Consider the following 19,594-nt stretch of genomic DNA (forward strand, 5'->3'; position numbering starts at 1 on the left):
ATAAAGGAAAGCAAGGGAAAAGAAAGGGAAAAGGAAAGGGGAAAAGCAAGACAAAATAGATAAAAGAGGGAAGAAAAACAAGAAAAATAAGAAAGCAAGAGAAAAATAGAAGATAGAAGGAAAGAATCAAGAGAAAAATAAATAAAATTAAAGGAAGAGAGAAGAAAAGTAGGAAAGAAAGAGGAAACTAGAAAAAGGATGAAGAAAGACAAAAACCAGAAAGAATAGGAAGGAACAAAATAAGAAAGATGGGATCAAGAGGAAAAATAAGGAAAATGGGAATGAACGAAAGAACTAAATAAGGAAAAAAACAGGAAAGAAAGAGAAAAGGAAGAAAGATAAAAATAAGAAAAATTTAGGAAGAAAAAAAGGGAAAACTGGAAGGAAGAAGAAAGCAAGCAGAAAAGCTGAGAAAAGAAGGAAAAATTATGAAAAATTAGATTGAAAGAAAAGAAATATAGGGGGAAGGGGAACAGAAAAAATAGCCCATTAAATCATCTGCAGGTTCTGCAGTACAAGGCTGGGAGTTGGGGGTGGGGGAGAGAGAGAGAGAGGAATGCTGTTTTTTGATTGGACCATTATAGGGCCTAGAGAAGGAAAGGGTAAACATAAAATGCTATCAACTTGCATTGGCCGGGAATCGAACCCGGGCCTCCCGCGTGGCAGGCGAGAATTCTACCACTGAACCACCAATGCATCTGTTGTTAAACTTGTTTACCCTTTGTCCAGAGGTATTTCAATGTAGCCGTTTTTCTTCTTTTGTATGTATAGCAAGGCAGGCAGCTCCTTAGAACACAGGCTCCCTTTGCTGTCTTTTCCAACTGGCTATGCCCAGCTATTGTGCACTGCAAACTCTTGTCCCTGTACTTTCAAAAACTCCTTTCCAGCTTGGGTCCCTCTGTGTCGTTTCATTCCAGAAATACCATTCCTGGGGTTAACTGCTTTTCTCTAGCAAAACAAAGGCATATTGGCACCAGAAGGGGAGAAATTATGCAGTTCCCACTAGACAGGGGATGCAGGTGTCACTGGTATCAACTGGGACAGGTTTGGTTCCCCTGGGGAAAGGTATTTGCTGCAACAGAGCATTTGGTAGAAAATCAGTTCCTACCGGTTTTACTGGAATCATGTTTGCCTCCAGAAGCGATTGCCAGGAGGGGAGATTTAAGGGCTCTTAGGGCATGTCTACAAGGCAGGGTAAAAGTCAAAGATATGCAACTTCAGCTACGTCAATTGTGTAGCTGAAATTGAAATAGCTTAATCTGGTTTTTGGTTCCGGTATCCCAAAAAGCTCTGCCGCGTCCAAGGAAAGCGTCTGCTTTTCCGAAAAAAAAATTAGAAAAGCAGACAGGTTTTTTTGTCATCCCTGTACACCTCATTCTATGAGGAAGAAGGGATGTTCCGAAAGAGGGTTTTTTCCCCGACATTTGGCTCCGTGTAGATGTGTCAAATGTTGGAAAAGCCTCTTTAGGAAGAAAAGCGGAAAAATATATGCAAATTGCTCTTCCTCTGACTTCCCTTACTCCTCATAAAATGAGGGTTACAGGAGTCAGAATAAGAAGTCCTCCAGCTTGCCATTATTTCAAAATAATGGCTTGCTGTGTAAATGCTCTCTTTGATATTTCAGAATAACGTCAGTTATTCTGAAATAATGCTGCTATGTAGACATATTCTTAGGGTGAATCTACACTGCACCCATAGCTCGAAATAAGCTACACAGTTTGAGCTATGGAAATTGCGCAGCTTATTTTGAGTGTATTTCAAAATAAACCGCTATTCCAAAACATCCCTTACTCCTTGTGAAACGAGGTTCACAGGGACGTCAGAACGGCAAACCTGTTATATTTCAAAATAATGAGCTTACTCAAAAGACACAGAATAGCTATTTTGGGATACTGGAAGTTTCTGGAAATAGCACCACAACATAGACATACCCTTAGATCTTCTAGTGTATTTCTCACTAGTTGGGGTGGAGATGGAAGACATGTGGGGCGAGAAGAGGGGGGCTTTGGCTGAAATCACTGAACCCCACCCCCTCTACATTATAATAATAAAATACAATTGCTGTGACGCGCAGAGAAATGGGAGGCTTGTAGGTGTTTGAAGGAATGCGTGTATGTGTATGAAAAGACAGGTGTGTTTGTAATGATATGCTGGATGTTTTGCATGGATCTGACTTTGAGAGAACTATCTGTGATGACGCCGAGATTGGTTTCTCTAGATGGGAGCTGCAAAAGACATCCAATGAAGGTGTAAGAGAGAATATTGGAGCAGTAAATTATCTACTGAATGACAAATAACCTTCCCCCTGTGTAATGCATCTCTGCACAACACCATTAACCCAAACCTGATGGTGCAAACATGGAACAACACATGACACAGAACAGCATGACGCACCGAGGAGAAAAACACAGAGGGGGATAAGGCAATGACTCACATAACCGATGCTGCTTTCATTGCACAGGGCGACTTGAAAAGAGCCGCTAATGAGGGTGACTTGATACAACACTTGTTTTTGACCAATAAAAGAGGATAAGAATCAGGCATGGGAGTAGAGTATCAATTCCGCAGGCCCTGGAGGCTTGGCGGAGGGTAGGGGGCAAGGAAGTGGTGGAGGGGTTAAGAACATAAATTTGATGATTCTGAGTCAGACCAAATGTCCAGCTAGGCCAGGATCCTGTCTTCTCACACTGGCCAGTGCCAGGTGTCCTAGAGGGAATGAATAGAAAAGAGAATCATCAAGTGATCCATCCTCTGTCACCCATTCCCAGTTTCTGGCAAACTTCTGGCTAATAGCCACTGATGGGCTTATCCTCCATTAATTTATTTAGCTCTTTTTTGACCCATGTTATACTTTTGGCCTTCACAACATCCCCTGGCAAGGAGTTCCACAAGTTGACTGAAGAAGTATTTCCTTTTGTTTATTTTGTTTCTTTGCTGCCTAATTAATTTAATTTAATCAGATGACCCCTCATTCTTGTGTGAAAATAGGTAAATAATATGTTTTTATTCACTTTCTCCAGGCCTGTCATAATTTGCTAGACCTCTATCATATTCCCCCTTATTCATCTCTTTTCCAAGTGGAAAAGCTCCAGGAGTACCTGACATGGGGGACTGTGAGCAGACAGGATACGGGGCTAGAGGGACCTTTGGTCTGACCCAGTCTGACCATTTGTCTGTTCTTACATTCATGGAGGATAGGCCCATCTGTGACTCTTAGCCAAGATGATCAGCGGTGCATCCCAGGTGCTGGTGTCCTCAAATTTCTTTCTACCTTATGCTGGGGATGGATGGCTCAAATTTGGCCTCCAGATTTTTGGGGGCCCTCTCAAATGGAGGGCGATATTCTTTCCAGTCTGGACAGTCTGTAATCATTGTCCTTGTTGTATGTATCCCTGGCTTGGCTCCCATTTGCTGCTGTTCTCTGCCTTTCCTAGGCTGCTGCTACTCTGAGAGGGAGCTGACTATAAGCGGGTGGCCTGGCCTTCTTTCTCAAGCCACAATGTTACTTGGAGGAGAGTCCAGAAAATGGGAGGAAAATTGAAACTTGCAGAGAACAGAGAATCCTAGAATAAACTACTGTGAACCAGCTGTGGAAACAGCTGTCAAATGAGGGCAACATTGATGTTTTTTGCAAGAGCATTGGTGGTTCAGTGGTAGAATTCTCGCCTGCCACGCGGGAGGCCCGGGTTCGATTCCCGGCCAATGCATAGGTGTTCATTTTGTTCCATTTACCTGTTTCACACTTCGCAGAGCATCAGAAAGTTTAGTCAGGCCCAAACTACGCCCGCCTCGGCCATAAGGCTAGATCTACACTGGAAAGGTATCAGCAAAAGAAACGTAATTTGCAGTATGCAAATTACATATCTTTTACTGCTTTCCTGCTGAAAGAGGCTTTTCCGAAATTTGGCAAGTCTATATGGTGCCAAATTTCAGAAAAAAGTGCTCTTTCGACACATCCCTTGTCCCTCATAAAACGAGGTTTATAGGGATGGCGAAAGAGTGTATCCACTTTTTTGAACATTTTTCCAAAATTAGTCTAGATGTGCAGTCTAGACATAGTCTAAGAAAGTTCATCTCACTGCCTGTTTTGATGTATCCCAGTGTGACCCTTGTCTCTCCTGTGCATCTCTTCCCTCTCCCTGGCCTGGGAGTTTGTACCCAGCTACAGAATCCTACAGGTGATTAATATTTCACATCCTGTAGTGTAAAGACTTGAGGGAAATGGGGTGAGAGTGGACCAGAGAGACTCCTGGACAAGTTTTTATTTTGGGAGTAGGGATGAACTGGGGGGAGGGGGGGACCACCCCCTTTTGACCTATAGCTAATGATACCTTTGCGCCCTTACCTCCCCCTCCCGCCCTTCAGGCAGCAAAATTGGGCGGCTTTATAGCAAACTTGTCACTTTCAGCAGCTGGATCAAAGGAGAGGGGAATTGACACACACATGCCAGGCAGGCGTTCCCAGGCCCACACTGCTGGAGGGGGGAATTGGGAAACTGATGCTGGAGTTGCCAGGATGGGCGGTTGCAAAGATGACAAAAGGGTGTTTATTCCCCTCATCCCATGGGAACAGAGCCCTGGCTTACAAGAATATCCTCCACTCCAGAGATACCCCTCCAACTGCATTGGTTCATAGATTGAACGCAAGAAAAAGGAAATAAAAGGAAAGACAGAAGAAAAATAAGAAAGATAAAAAACTAAGCCGCTTGAATTTCCACAAGAACGCTGACTTCCTACTGTCTGAAATCAGTGCTTCTTGCAGAAATATGATGCTGCTCCCGTTCCGACAAAAGTCCCTTTCGCGCAAAGCTTTTGCGCAAAAGGGCCAGTGTAGACAGCTCAGATTTGTTTTGCGCAAAAAAGCCCCAATCATGAAAATGGCAATCGGGGCTTTCTTGTACAAAACCACATCTAGATTGGCACAGACGCTTTTCCGCAAAAAGTGCTTTTGCGGAAAAATGTCTGTGCCAATCTAGACGCTCTTTTCCGCAAATGCTTTTAACGGAAAACTTTTCTGTTAAAAGCATTTGTGGAAAATCATGCCAGTCTAAACGTAGCCTTGGGGATAAGGAGCAGGATAAGGGGAAACAGCCCGTGAGATTTAACTATCCTTTGTAACTATTAAAATACTTGGCCTGTTATTTGGTGTTGAAATTACTTCCCTTTCTCCTCCAGGAAGAGATGATATTACGGAGTGTACCAGGTGAAAATACAGAGCGAAAGTAAATCAGAACTTTGTGGCTATGCCTTGGTTAGCGATTGAATTAGCAGGTGTTACGAAATAGGCAACAATTTTGCTACGGAGCCTCCAATTCTGCATTAGCCAGCTCATTTGCAAAGGAGCATGGCTAGGATACATGTTGCAAACCATTTCTTTGTAATGCTACAACCTCATTCCAACCCCTCCTTGATTTCCTTCTGCTGGGCATAAGCCCAGAAATGCCATCCCAGGTGTTGTCTTCTTCTCCCAGAGGAGACCAGGGCAACTTTGCCCCCAGAAAAAAAGATATTTTGGTGTTACTACTGGATTGAGAACTTGGAATCACTGGGCTGTGGGTATGCTGACTGGAGGGGGAGGGGAAGAGGAGGTATTTGATGAAAGGAAGCATGTGGGTGAGAGCTTCTGGCAAACAGAGGCTAGGGACACCATCCCTGCCCATCCTGGTTAACAGTCATTGATGAACCTATCCTCCCTGAACTTGTGTAGCTCTTTTTGTTATAGTCTCTGGCAAGGAGTTCCATAGATTGACTGTTGCATTCCCCCATTCTTCCTGGCTACACCTGCTTCCCTAGACTCCTCTGGCACCTTCTGGTCCCCTTGGACCTACTACCTCTCTGCATTCCCCGCCCCTGTCACTCTTGGAGCCACTTCCTCCCTGACTCACATCCATCCTCCCAGGTCTCCCACTGCCTTCCCTGTCCTCCATCTAGAGATTGCTCCTAGCCCCCCACTGCTTCCCCATCAATCCCCCATCATCCTGGCCCCTACTGCCTTCTGCCTCATGCCCAGGTTTGCCCCACTTCTTGTTTCTGGATTGGCACTTTCCCCTCGCCCATGGCATCCTGGGTGGTAACCCCCATGGCCTGTTAGATTTTTCCATTTGATTCTTGGTGGCTGAGATGGTGAAGGAGAGAAAAAGAGGCCAGGGTGACAAGTATCTTAGGCTAAAATCACTCAGACTCTCCCCCTTCCAAAATAAGAGTAAAAGACAACTGCTGTAGGAGCCAGCTAAGCAGCCCAGAGAGAGGGGAGCATCAGGAAGAAACGGGGGAAATAAGACGGGGCGATGGAAACTTAGAATGGGATAAGATGGTCTCATATCATGGAGATGGGAACATGAGAAAGGCACCAGTAAGCAAAGTCGGACACATCACCAATGAGTGCCCAAATTAGGCACATCCTAGAGGTGTGACTGCCATTCCCACAGCTGCCCTCCTTGCTCTGGATAAGAGACCTTAAAACCCAACATAGCGTCCCCTTTCGCTGTTGGCCTGGCACCATACAGGGTCAGAGGATGCCAATGCCCTGATATTAACCAAACCATCACGAGATTAGGGACTTAGTCTTAGTTAGGGTGACCAGAGAGTAAGTGTGGAAAATCAGGACAGGGTGGGAGCTAATAGGTGACTATAATATGAGAAAAAGCCCCAGGATAGCTGGTCATTCTGGTAGGCCACAAAACCCTCCCCCAACCATTGACTGTTCACACTTGCTGTCTGCTCCCTTCAGGAAAGCACAAGGATGGAAACTCAGCCTGACAGCGAAGGGTGCCCATTGTTAGAGCCCTGAAAATCCAGCTCGTTATTGAAGAGAGGGACGCAAAATTTGCATCAATGAGTATATGACAGAAATTAGCCCAGAGATTAGAAAAAAGAGATCAAGATAGAAAAGGCTGGCAGCTAAATAGATGGATCTAAGTCATCCCCCCTGGGTCTATCCACACCCCCGTCCACACACCTGCCTCCACCTACCCCTTTCCATTCAAACCCTGCAAATTTGCAGATACCCACTTTCTATGGGTATATCTGCAGCTCATGTTTGTGGATATGGATACTAATTTTGTATCTGCACGTGGCTCTGGACCTTGTGGCCAATTCTGCAGGGGATTCATTATACTGAGGAAGATAGAAATTCTACAAATGAGAAAAACAAATGGCAAAAGAGAAAAACAAATGGCAAAAAGTAACACCCTGCATTGGCCGGGAATCGAACCCGGGCCTCCCGCGTGGCAGGCGAGAATTCTACCACTGAACCACCAATGCAACTGTTGAGTGAATTTTCCCTTTGCCATTCTCCTTACAGATGTTTCACCTCTGTTTCCTCCCCCCCTCTTTATTTTAACGTTTTTGCTTTCAGCGCACCCGGTCGTATTAACCTCCTCCCTCTGGAACATCTGGGAGGCTGAGTGTTACAGCCAGAGCATGTGGACCAGGGTATAGACTGGCTGGATGGATAGGGGTTTGTACGAGCGTGAGGGTGTATGATGCTGGTGTGTATTACAAGGAGTGCATAGACGGATGGATAATGGGAATTTCTGAAAATGGGTACATAGATGGATGGCTAGAGGGAGGTACTCGAATAACTAGGTAGAGGATGAGTAAGGATCTAGGGTGCATGGATGGCTAGCTAGATGGAGGGTGTGTACAGATCACATAGTTTACAACAGAAATCAGCTAGCAGCTTAATAGATGGATCTAGGTTATAACCCAATGTAAAGTTATCCTTATTCATAGACACCTTCTATCAATCCACCTACCTCCTCCCTTTCTATACTCCCTCTCTATCCATCCATCCATCCATTCCCAGAAACACGCGCTGTCTATTCACCCCACCCTAATACACCCCCTCCATCTATCCTTCCATCCCATACCCCCTTTATCAATCCATATACCCCACCCAAAACACCCCATCTATCCACCACCCCAGATCCCCTTTATCAATCCACCCCCCATCCGAATACACAGCCTCTCTCTAGCCACACAACCCCCCACCCTCATACCCCCTCTCTGTGCCTATCCACCCCTACTTCCAGTCCGCCCGCCCCCTACCCCTCGACTTTCTGGCTCCGCCATCTCCAAGCTTCCCACGCTGCGTGCTGGTCCCCAGGTGTCAGAGCCGGGGTAACCGCCCCCTCCCCGCAATTAGCAGATCCATCAGCTCCATCCCCGTTAGTTCCGGGCTGCTGGGGGCTTCTTCAGCCATAAAACCCCAAATGGCCTCTCCAGCTTTGAGCGGAGGGGTGAGAACTTCCTCGGGGCCAAGGCGCCGGTTGTCCCAGCCCCATAAACTCATCAGGCTGCCGCAGGTGAGACTTTCCCAGGGCAGACTTTTTGCTTTTGAAGTAGCACCGATCCAGATACACTCCTCTGTCCGTCCCCCCACCCCTCTGCCGGCCCCCAATCCTCTGTCCGTCCCCCCACCACTCTGCCGGCCCCCAATCCTCTGTCCGTCCCCCCACCCCTCTGCCGGCCCCCAATCCTCTGTCCGTCCCCCCACCCCACTGCCGGCCCCCCAATCCTCTGTCCGTCCCCCCACCTCTCTGCCACCTCCCAATCCTCTGTCCGTCCCCCCACCCCTCTGCCGGCCCCCCAATCCTCTGTCCGTCCCCCCACCCCTCTGCCGGCCCCCAATCCTCCGTCCCCCCACTCCTCTGCCACCCCCCCAATCCTCTGTCCGTCCCCTCACCCCTCTGCCGGCCCCCAATCCTCTGTCCGTCCCCCCACCCCACTGCCGGCCCCCCAATCCTCTATCCGTCCCCGCCCCCCTCTGCCGGCCCCACCCTCATCTGCCTTTCTAGTCTCACATTCCTCTCTATCTATCCATCCCTGTACAATCTCTCTCTCTCTCTCTCTGATGAAAAGAGAAACACTCCACCCCGGACCTGCCCCCAACTCTCTGCTCCCCAAGTACCCCACATGGGACTTGCCCCTTCCTTGTCTGCTTAACCCCCTGGCTGTTCACACTTTCTCTACTGTAGCTTTCTAAGAAACCACGTAACCGCGCGGTCACCCTCCCTCACCCAGCGGACCCCTCACCCTTTCAGCAGGGGGCAGCGCACAGACACAAACTGGGCATTCACCGGGGAAAGCAGCACACTGCAGGATGGAGTCAGGGCTGAGCTCGGATTTACTGACTCCCATCTCCGTGCAGCCAAAAAGCGCCTCCTGCTGGCTGGGGCTGAACCCAACCGGTCGGCCCAGTCCGCCCAGCTTCCATAGGGGGCAGGAAACAGTTGAGCTCCTGGGTTGGGGGAGAAACCAATTTTCTTCGCCCCCCACTCCTTCATGCCTCTCCCGCTCCAGCTCCATACACCCCATCCTGCCCACCTCTCCCTCACGCATTCCTGCCCCCTCTCCACTTCCCTCCTCCTTTTGGCCTCCTTGTGACAGGCACTCCCCTGATCATTTTGGACCGACTTGGCGGGTCCCCTCTCGGCCACGGTTTCAGCGCCAGGCGCTTGGTCCCATGCGTCCGTGCCAGGCATCTGCGCCATACGCTTGGCACCACCCTGCGCCCGAGCCATGCGCTTGGCACCACCATGCGCCCGAGCCATGCGCTTGGCACCAGCAGGCTTCCGAGCCATGCGTTTAGGTGACAAAATGCTCCCCCTCCCCTCCCCTCCCCTCCCCTCCCTCCTCCAGGCCCCAGCTTTCAGCCCGGCCGCGGGGACGGGGACGGCCCGTGCCAAACTCGGGACCAATTTGCTCTTCACACCTCTGGGATCTTTAGCAGCTTGGAGCCAAAACACCAACCCCAAAGAGCAAAGGGTGGACGGGAGGGGGCAGGTGTCTGGGGCGGGCGATGGGGAAGGAGGGGGTCGGCCGGCTCGCTGGGCACCTGCGGGGGGGGGGGGAGGTGTGTGGTGGGTTATAAAAGAGCGGCTGGCTAGGCGGCAGCGCCTTTGTTTCGCCCGGAGACGGAGCAGGGCGCAGGGCCAGGATGGTGACCAAAGGCGCCTCGGAGCCCGCCGCCCTGAGGAAGGTGCGCTGGGGCCCCGAGGGATGAGAGGCGCGTTGGGGATGCCCCGGGTCACAAAGGGCGGGGTGTGAGGCAGGCAGCAGGAACTGGGGGCGGCAGGGGGAGCTCCGGAATGGGGTATTCAGGGGAGTGAATCTCTGGGTTGGGGACAGTGGAGGGCAATTTTCGTATGGGGTAGTTGGTGGGCAGCGGGGGTGCAAAGAGGGAGCGAGGCGGGGGCACAGCTGGCTCGCTGGGTGCACGAGGGCCCAGGCGGGGAAGGGGGAGTTCGGGGGCTCCGGGCCATGGCGGGGATAAGTCCGGGAACTCCGGGCCCTGGCCGGGGGAGGGGGAGAGGAGACCGGAGACTCCGGGCCCTGGCTGGGTGGCGAGTCCGGGGGCTCCGGGCGCCCCAGCGCCGCGGGGGGCTGAGGGGCTTTGCGCCTCCCTTGCGCTCTCTCGGCCAGATGCTGAAGCCGCTGGCGGAGAAGCGCAGGCGAGAGAGAATCAACCGGAGCCTGGAGGAGCTGCGGGTGCTGCTGCTGGACCGGACCCGCCAGCAGGTCAGTGCGCCCGGCCGTGCGCCCCCGCCCTGCCCTCAGCCCCTGCCCCGCTCGATCCCCCTCCGCGTGCCTCTGCCCTGCCCCGTGCCCCTGAGCCCCCACAGAGCCTCCTGCGCCCGCCTGAGCTTCTGCCCTGCCCCGGGTCCCTGCCCCGCTCTGCTCCCCCAGAGAACCCCCTGCCCCACCCAGAGCCTCCCACCCTGCCCCGAGCTCCCAATCACACAGCCCCTGGCCCTAGACACCTTCCACCCAAAGCCCCGCCGCCAGTCCCGGACAGCTGCCTTCACGCAGCCCCCTGGAAGCCCACTCTACCGAGCCCCCCAACCCTGACTCCAAGCACCCCAACCACAAACTACAATCCACACATGACCTGCCCAGGGACCCTGCTGCACCCAGACAACCACTAGCCCCCCCAGTTCTCCAGCTAGAGTCATCTCTGCCCCCAAACTCCTCCACATTTCAGGTAGACACTCCCAGACCTGAGACCTCTACCCCCTGCTTTGCTTTGTCCCACCCAGCACCTGGCCAAAGTCCCCAGCCCCCACCCAGACAAATCTGCCCCAGCCCCTACTCAGACACACTCTGCCTGAAGGCCCTACCTCCATGCCCATGCAGAACCCCTGACACCTTCCACCCTGAACCCCGAGGCTCCCACTGCAGGACCCCCCAGCTCCCTTCCCTGCAGAGCTCACCCCGAGCCCTCCAAACTCCTGCCCCCAGCCTCATTCGTGACCTGGACACCTGCTACCCTCCAGTGCCTCCAGGCGGAGGGGCTTGGGTGGCGTCTGTTTGGATTGGACAGGAGGTTTAGGGTGGGGTTACCTGGAGGGTTGGGACAGGGTTTGTCTGGATGGGACAAGGGGCTCCTACCCAGACAACTCCCCCTGACTCCCCCACCCTCCCAGATAGCTCCGCCCCAAGCTCCGCATCCCACGTAAAACAGATCCTGCCTGAAACCGCCCAGTCAGCCCTACCCTGAGCTCCATGTCCCACCCAAACAGACCTCACCTCAAACCTCAGCAGACAGGCCCACCCTGAGCCCGCGTCCACATGAAAGAGACCTGGCCCAAACCCTTCAGTGGGCCCTGCCCTGAGCCCAAACAGACCCCACCCTAAACTGCTCAGACAGCCCTGCCCAGAGCCCCCATCCCACCCAACTATATCCCACACCAAGCTCCTTAGTCAGCCCTGCCATGACCCCCTGTCTCAGTCAAACAGACCCTGCCCAATTCCCCCAGTCAACCCCACCCCAAGCTCCCTGTCCCACCCAAACAAACCCTGCCCCAAATCCCTCAGACAGCTCCACCTGGAGCTCCCGTCCCACCCAAATAGTCCTCACTTCAACCCCCCCAGTCAATTCTGTCCCAAGACTCTGCCCCAACCCCTCCAGACAGCCCTGCCTGAGTCCCCTGTCCCACCCAGATGCCACCTCACACCCCTCAGACAGCCTCAATTGGTGCGCCCTGTTCCACCCAAACAGACCCCACCCCAAACCCCTCAGACAGCCCTGCTTGGAACCCCCTGTTCCACTCAAACAGACCCCACCCCAAACCCCTCAGACAGCCCTGCTTGGAACCCCCTGTTCCACTCAAACAGACCCCACCCCAAACCCCTCAGACAGCCCCACTTGGAACCCCCTGTTCCACCCAAACAGACCCCACCCCAAACCCCTCAGACAGACCCACTTTGAACCCCCTGTTCCACCCAAACAGACCCCACCCCAAACCCCTCACACAGCCCGGCTTGGAACCCCCTGTTCCACCCAAACAGACCCTGCCCAAGCCCCTCAGACAGCCCCACTCGAATCCTCCATCCCACCCAAACTTTGCCTCAAACCCCTCAGACAGCCCCATCCCAAATCCCACCCAAACAGATCTCACCTCAAACCCCTGAGGCAGTTCCACCCTGAGCCCCCCTCCAAATCCAAACAGACGCCACCCCAACCTCCAGGACAGCTCCACCTAGTGCCTTCTTTCCCACCCAAGCTGACCCTGCCCCAAATACCCCAGCCAGCCCTGTCCTGAGTCCCCTGTCCCACCCAGACATATCTGCCCCAATCATCCCAGACAGCCCCACTCCAAGCCTATAAAGTACCACCCAAACAGACCCCACCCCATTCCTCCAGACAGCCCCACCCAAGCCCTCTGCCCCATCTGGACAGACCCTACACAGAGTCCCACCCCTCTGTCCTGCCCCATCCCCCATCCCACACAGATTCCACCCAAAACCCCCAGACAGCCCCACCCAGCATCATCTGTCCCACCCCCCACTCTATCCAGAGAGATCCCATCCAGAGCCCCCCAGATAACCCCAAACTAACACCTCTGCCTCACCCGGACCCCCCCAAGGCCCGCCAGCACCCCAAATCTGTCGCTCCCTCCCCCAGTGATGCCCTCCCACCTTCCCCAGCCCTTCTCCATCCCCTACCCCCCCACCCTGGTCACCTCAGCCCCGTCTGTGGCCTCTTGTGTTGCAGACGCTGCAGAACCGGAAAGTGGAGAAGGCTGAGATCCTGGAGCTTGCCGTGCGCTACCTGCGGGACTGGAGCACCCCCGCTGGGCGGGGTAGGGTACTGCAGCCAGCGGGCAGGCACCCTGTGTGTGTGTGTCCCAGACTCACTCCCCGCCCCCTTGCCCAGCACTGCCTGCCCCCTTCACTTTGGTGTGAGTGTGTCTCTGCCCCCCGCATGCACCGCACTTACCGCCCCCTCTCCCCTGCTGCTCCCCCTCCCCCAGGAGCTGACCCGGCCGGGGAGGCTGACCCCCTGCAACGCTGCTACCTGCTGGGCTTCCGGGAATGCCTGCTGCAGCTCTCCGCCTTCCTCCGCGACACCCAGCCCTGCGTGCAGGGCCGCCTGCTCGACACCCTGCACCTCTACCTGGCCACCAAGTGCCGCCAGGCACCGCCAGAGCCCAGCCCGCCGGAGCCCGCCTGCAGGCTCCAGCCTGGCCTCCCGCCGCAGCCTGTCTGCCCAGTCTCCCCCAGCCCTTCCTCGCCCCCAGAGCCCCGTCACCGACCCTTCAGTCGCCCTGTGGGCCCGGAGACGTCCCAGAGACACACGGACGAGGCAGCCGCTTTGAAAGGGGAGCCCCCACAGCTGGCCGTCTGGAGACCTTGGCCCTAGGCATAACAACGTAGACACTGTATATTGCTTTGTGTATAGCACTGATCCTTCTCTTCCCGCCCTGTATATAATATAAAGTTTATCTGTATTGCCAGCGCCATGCCAGTCCTCTGCCCCAGCAGGCCCCGTTTCCTGGCCTGTGCCAGGAGTACAGCTTTTCACTAGAGCTAGGGAGGAATTTTTTCATCCGTAACAATTTTTTTTTCTGGTGAAAAAGGCAGATTCGGTTACACTGAAATGCCTCGTAAATCCAGGGGCTACTGCTGAACTCTTTGTTTCAGGGGGTATTTGTGTGTGTGTGTGAATCTGAAAGCAGCAAAATGATTCTTTTTGCTGTTCTCGAAGTAAGAGGTTTTGATTTTTCCATCTTTTCTCTATGAAAGTTTCCTTTGATTTTATTTTTAAAAAACCCTTTCCCCATGTTTCAATTCTGGAAACTGCGAAATGTTTTGTTCTGATGTTTTGATTCTTCCATGACAGCCAACATTTCATTTTGAAAATATTTTACATTTTATTTCCAAAAAATAACCCTCTCCCCCAAGTGTTTAAATAGGGTTGAAAATTATAAATAGGGTGAAATGTTTAATTCTTGATTTTAAAAAATGAAATGTTTTGATTTTTCAAGGAGAATCAATTTTTGTTTGGAAAACTTCCTGTGATTTTATTTTTAAAATTCCTCCCCAATGTTTAAAGATGGTGAAAATTCTGAAAATAGCAAAAATATTTCATTTTGAGGTTTTTGAAACAAAACGTTTTGATTTATGGGATTTCTTTAAAAATTTCCTTTGATTTTTATTAAAAAGATTTTCTCCTTCAATGTATAAATAGGTTTCAAATTCTGAAGATGGCAGAATGTTTCCTTTGAAAGGAAATGTTTTGATTCTCTGGGTAGGGCTAACTTTTTATTTGGAAATTTCCTTTGAGTTTATGAAACAACCCCTCCATGTGTAAATAATTTCAAAATTCTGAAAATAGTGAAATGTTTCCTTTGAGATTAAATATTTTGATTTTTTTGAATTTTTATTGAGATATTTTCTTTGCATTTATGAAAAGAACCCCACTCCCATGTTTAAAAAAGGGCAGAATTCTGAAAATGGCAAAATGTTTTTTTTTCTGTTGTTTTTGAAAATGGTTTGGTTCATCAGCAAGAACCATCTTTTAATTTGGAAATGTTCTTAGATTTTGTTTTTTTTTAAAACAAATATCTCCTATGAATTTAAATAGGGTTGAAATTATACATATGGTGAGATGTTTAATCATGGCATTTTGGAAATGAAAACTTTAGATTTTTCAGTGAAAAACAACTTTTGTTTGAAAAATTTCCTTTGTTTTTTTAAAAATCCCCCTCCCCAATTTTTAAATGTGTCTACACAAGAGGTGGAGAAATGGCTTTAGTTAAATCTGAGCAAATTTGTTTGTGGACTCCGTCTCGGAGGTTTAAATATCACTGTGAGGACTTGGTGCGCACGCAACAGGGCAAACATAATTTTTTGTGCCTGGATCAAGTCTAAATGGACAAGATGGAATTATTATCTGAGCTGTACAGTGGGCATACTAGGGCACCTAGTAGAGTAACTTATCACTATTATACAAGGTCTACACTTAAATGTTAAGTCAACACAGCTACAGTGTGCTGGTATAGATGTGGCTAGCTTGAGGAAAGATTTCTTCTATAGCTCTTCTACTACTGTAGGAATTGTCTACACCATGACATTACAATGGCATAGCTGCAGTGTTGTGCTTGAGTCCCCATGGTGTAGACATGCCAAGGGACTCTTGGCGGACTTGACAATTGAACGCAGATTTTCAGAGCATCTTATCCTAGTTGCTTATATCACCGTATTGTGCTAGGTGCCGGAGAAACCTGGAACAAAAAGACGGTTCCGCAAAAAAACCATCTTTGGTGACTAGCCACAACTCACCAAGTCCAGATGGCCTCCCATCTAAGCAGTCCTAGATTCACAGGCGAAGATTTGCAAAAGTAAGTAGCAATTGCAGATAACTGACAACAGGACTGGATTTTCAGAAGGCACTTTCTGGAAATTAGGTTCTTTGGGCCATAAATCAAGTTAAGGCAATCAAAAATTTAGTAACAATAGGAAAATGAAGGTGCCAAAAATCACCGGCTGCTTTTGAAAATCTTGATCTTGGATTTTAAGATGGTTTTGGCTGGAGTGAAGGGGAATTTACGGATTGTTCTGTTAGTTGGCCAAACTGAAAAACTGGGGGCAAATAATAATTTTGAGTTGACTGCTGACTGATTTAAAAAAAAATTAGCCAAACTTACTCAAAAAGAAACCAACCTGAAGTCATCCAAAACCTTTTGTTCACCTTGGTTCCTTTAGGAGTTTTAAAAAAACTTTACAACTTAATAAAATAGAAATTAAATGTGGAATGAAAAGTGGGTTTGATTGGAAATGTTTTGTTTGGTCCACAAAACAAACAAATGTTTTGAATCCCCCAACTGAAAAAAATCATTGAATTTATCACAAATTGCCAAAATGTTCCAGTTCACCCCAATCTCCATTTTTGTTTGTTTTTGTTTTTTGTTGGGAAAAAACTGTCATCTGAAGAATTCTGCCTTACTTAAATTCTGATTAGCTAGCTCTTTCCTGCTTGGTACTTGCCAGAGAATTCTAGCTCCTAGCTTCCACAAAAAGCTTGATATTTTTAAAGTTAAGCAATGAGTCCTGGAAAGTCTTGATTTCTTTAGGAATCTCAATTATTTTTTCAGGTAAGTAGTAAAAAGTTGAGAAACTGATGGGATTTGAACCCATAACCTTTGAATTGCTATTTTGTATTTTAAAAGGCTAGCCCTTGATGACAAAACCACCTCCTTTGTGCTTAAAATTTTCTTTTAATAGATACAGGCCTCTGGTATCTGCCTGTCTGGAATGGTGCTTTCTATCAGACTCTATTAAAAGCTCTGTGTTTTATAAACTATAATCTTGAATTCCATCTGTGTAAACCACTCACCAGTTGTGTGCTTTGTGGTAGGATGCCAAAGCACAAAGAAAATTGTCATGGTCTTATAGAAGAGAAATATTTCCCCTCCCTGTTATGTACAAAAAGGGAGAGCTGTGAGTGGTGTAGTTTTTGTACAGTTGTATGTTTGTGTCTTGTGCTGTTTGTGTGAGGAGCTAAGGGGTAACCAGAATTTCTGTTTTGTTAGAAATTCTGCAATTTCAGGGGAAAAAATTCATTACAAATTGGAACACACACTACAAATAGAAATTCCCCATTAAAAGAAATTTTTTGGGGGAAAAAAACTCTTTTTCTTTCCATCAGAATATTTCATATATCCCTGTGAATGAAATTTAAAATACAAGAGCATTTTGAAAGTTGCTTCAAAATAAAAAATCAAAACTTTTCCAGGTGGATGGTTAGCAAGACGCTTTCTTTAATTGTTTTGCCCACGCAAAATGTCATTGAAAAGGACAAGTCCCTATGCAATATTTAGCTTTTGATGAATTGGCTAGTCTTCTGGTGGCAAACTGGTAGGTTGAAATTGTTCCTACTTGCTTTCTATTTGTCTATGGGGCTACATCTAGACTGCAGGCTTTTTGCACAAGAAGCTTTTGTCGGAAGAGATCTTCCGCAAAAACTTCTTGTGCAAGAGCACGTCCACACTGCAAACGCGCATCAAAAAAGCAATGTGCTTTTGTGCAAGAGAACATCCAGACTGCATGGACCAGGCATGTCCAAAGTCCGGCCCGCGGGCCAATTGCGGCCCGTGTTCCGATTTAATACGGCCCCCGCTTCCTCCCCCTCTCTTGGCTCCCCGGCGCTCTTTTGAACTGGCGCACCCAGCGCGCCGCTTCCGGCCGCGCCGCCGCCGCCGCCCATGGCCTCCGCGGTCCTAGAGCCTGCCCTGTAGGGCACGTCCGCAGCCCCACTCGGCTGCGGGTTCGCCCTGCCCCCGAGCCGCCGTGAGGCCGGCGTGCCCTGCGCTCTCCGCCCGCCTCCGACCCTGCGGGCCCTCCGCCTTGGGGCTGAGAGTGCGGGGACGGCCCTCACATATGTTCACTTCTTCAAATCTGGCCCTCTTTGAAAAAAGTTTGGACACCCCTGGCATGGTCGCTTTCTTGAAAGTAAGCTCTGATTGCTATGCACAGAATGGCCACCAGGGCACCTGTGCTTTTTCCTTTTTCCTCTTTTTGCACAAAACCCCCCTCTTCCCCGTCCACATACACCTTTTTGCGAAAGAACTCTTTCGCGAAAATGCTTCTTCCTCATAGAAAGAGGAATACCAATTGCGCAAAAACCCGTCTGTTCTTTTGATTCTCTTGTGCAAAAAAGTGCTTGAGGTGTGGACACTGTAGTGTAGACATAGTCTGGGTTTCTCTCCATACAGCTGTGACTATCTCTCTATATTTGAATGTGTGTGTGCATCTCCCTGGATTTGTGTGTGAGCTTTGAACCTGCCTTGAGCCCAGTGTGGGAAAACAGTGCCCTATGTGGAAAGCTAATCCCACCACTGACACCAGCAGAACTCAGCTACATGGTGCCCATCTGACTTTGTGCAGGCTCAGCGCTTTGCTGGGTTCCTGCTTCACCCCATCAGTCCAGGGATGCTTGCACCCAGAAGGGACCTGCAGTGACACACAGCAGGACAGAGTTGGGTTTACTAGTCAGCTGAAAGCGGGAAGTCCTTAGGGTAACTTGGAGGAAACAAGGTTAAGACATCAGCTGCCTTGGCCCATCTCTGTCAGTCCCAGGTGAAGGCCAGCTCTTAACATCCTCTTGGTCCACCACTGTCCCTTTTCCATTGAGTTCATGTGTTCCACCTGTCCGTGTTTCCCATCCTTAGATGTTAATCAAGCCATACGTGGGGTGCCAGTTGTCTGTCCAGATGGTCCACTGGTCAGTTATGGCCTCATTTATCCCACTCCAGCCAGTTCCGAGACCCCCAACACCTCCTGTCTCTTGCAAAAGCAGGTTTCACCCCATGGCGAACCAGTCCTAGGCCTGGTGCACCCTCCTTGCCAGCATAGTTTCGCCAACCTAAGTAAACAGCACTAGGAAATCTACCCTGGACATAGCTAGGTGGATTACTACACTGACGGGAGAGTTGGTTAGAGTGACCAGATAGCAAGTGTGAAAAGTTGGGACTGGGATGGGGGGGTGATAGGTGCCTATATAAGAAAAAGCCCTGAATATCATCAGGACTGTCCCTATGAAATCCTGTCCCTTAAACTGCAGGAAGGGAGGTTTAGATTGGATATTAAGAAAAGCTTCCTACCTGTCAAGTTGGTTTAACACTAGAATAAATTGCCGAGGGAGGGTGTGGAATCTCCATCACTGGAGATATTTAAGAGCAGTTAGACACACACCTATCAGGGATGATCTCGAGGTTGTGCTTGGTCCTGCAGTGAGGACAGGGGACTGGACTTGATAACCTCTCAAGGTGCCTTCCAGTTGTAGTATTCTATGATTCTATGAAATTGGGACAGCTGATCATCTTAGTGTAGATAGCTGGGCTGTTGTGTGTTTTAAATGTAGACAACACTTCATCAAGTAAGTCCCTGATAGGCATATCCTTTACAGAAGCCCATGGAAAATTCCTACTTTGTCATATGCTGGTGAAAGCACAAACTCCAGCTATGATTGGTGAGAGGGCTCACTTGGGCTACGTCTACCAACTGTTTTTGCACAAAACCCGCAGAGCATCCACATCTCAAGTGTGTTTTTGCGCAAGTAAATTTACAGTAAATCAACAGAACAGAGGGGTTTTTGCAGTGTAGGTATTCCTCTTTCTATGAGGAATAACTCCTTTTTGTGCAAGAGTTCTTGTGCGAAAAGGTGTGTGTTGACGGGCAACAGGGGGGTTTTGTGCAAAAAGAGCCAATTGAAAAAAGCACAGGTGCTCTGGTGGCTATTCTGTGAATAGCAATCAGAGCTTTCTTTCAAGAGAGCATCGATGCAGTCTGCTTTTGTAGTGTGGACGCGC

General features: G+C 49.7%; 1 protein-coding gene and 3 non-coding genes across 6 annotated transcripts; 2 read left to right on the forward strand and 2 right to left on the reverse strand.

The window, feature by feature from the left end:
* Nucleotides 1-625: 625 nt before the first annotated feature.
* TRNAG-GCC (transfer RNA glycine (anticodon GCC)) lies at nt 626-696 on the reverse strand. Its single transcript has one exon. It is a non-coding gene; the product is annotated as a tRNA-Gly (tRNA).
* A 2,940-nt stretch (nt 697-3,636) lies between these two features.
* Nucleotides 3,637-3,707, forward strand: TRNAG-GCC (transfer RNA glycine (anticodon GCC)). The gene has a single exon. It is a non-coding gene; the product is annotated as a tRNA-Gly (tRNA).
* A 3,484-nt stretch (nt 3,708-7,191) lies between these two features.
* On the reverse strand, nt 7,192-7,262 carry TRNAG-GCC (transfer RNA glycine (anticodon GCC)). The gene has a single exon. It is a non-coding gene; the product is annotated as a tRNA-Gly (tRNA).
* A 2,604-nt stretch (nt 7,263-9,866) lies between these two features.
* Nucleotides 9,867-14,578, forward strand: LOC142819639 (transcription factor HES-7-like). Of its 3 annotated transcripts, none has more exons than XM_075908009.1 (3): nt 9,867-9,981; nt 10,425-10,520; nt 12,997-14,578. In XM_075908009.1, exons 1-3 carry the CDS (start codon nt 9,940-9,942, stop codon nt 13,642-13,644), a joined length of 786 nt encoding a protein of 261 aa, XP_075764124.1. In that variant the 5' UTR covers nt 9,867-9,939; the 3' UTR covers nt 13,645-14,578. The 3 variants fall into 3 exon arrangements, with proteins under 3 accessions (XP_075764124.1, XP_075764125.1, XP_075764123.1); XM_075908010.1 differs by lacking the exon at nt 9,867-9,981 and having other exon boundaries at nt 10,255-10,520; nt 12,997-13,084; nt 13,256-14,578; XM_075908008.1 differs by lacking the exon at nt 9,867-9,981 and having other exon boundaries at nt 10,255-10,520.
* Nucleotides 14,579-19,594: the final 5,016 nt, after the last annotated feature.

This window comes from Pelodiscus sinensis, chromosome 24 (assembly GCF_049634645.1).
Source record: "Pelodiscus sinensis isolate JC-2024 chromosome 24, ASM4963464v1, whole genome shotgun sequence".
NCBI classification, from domain to species: domain Eukaryota; kingdom Metazoa; phylum Chordata; order Testudines; family Trionychidae; genus Pelodiscus; species Pelodiscus sinensis.

Bases quoted from the DNA above. Each gene is read 5' to 3' on its own strand.
- LOC142819639 (XM_075908008.1), top strand. From the start codon at position 10,263: ATGGCGGGGATAAGTCCGGGAACTCCGGGCCCTGGCCGGGGGAGGGGG. The intron at 10,521-12,996 runs GTCAGTGCGCCC...CTTGTGTTGCAG, and splicing joins TGGACCGGACCCGCCAGCAG to ACGCTGCAGAACCGGAAAGT.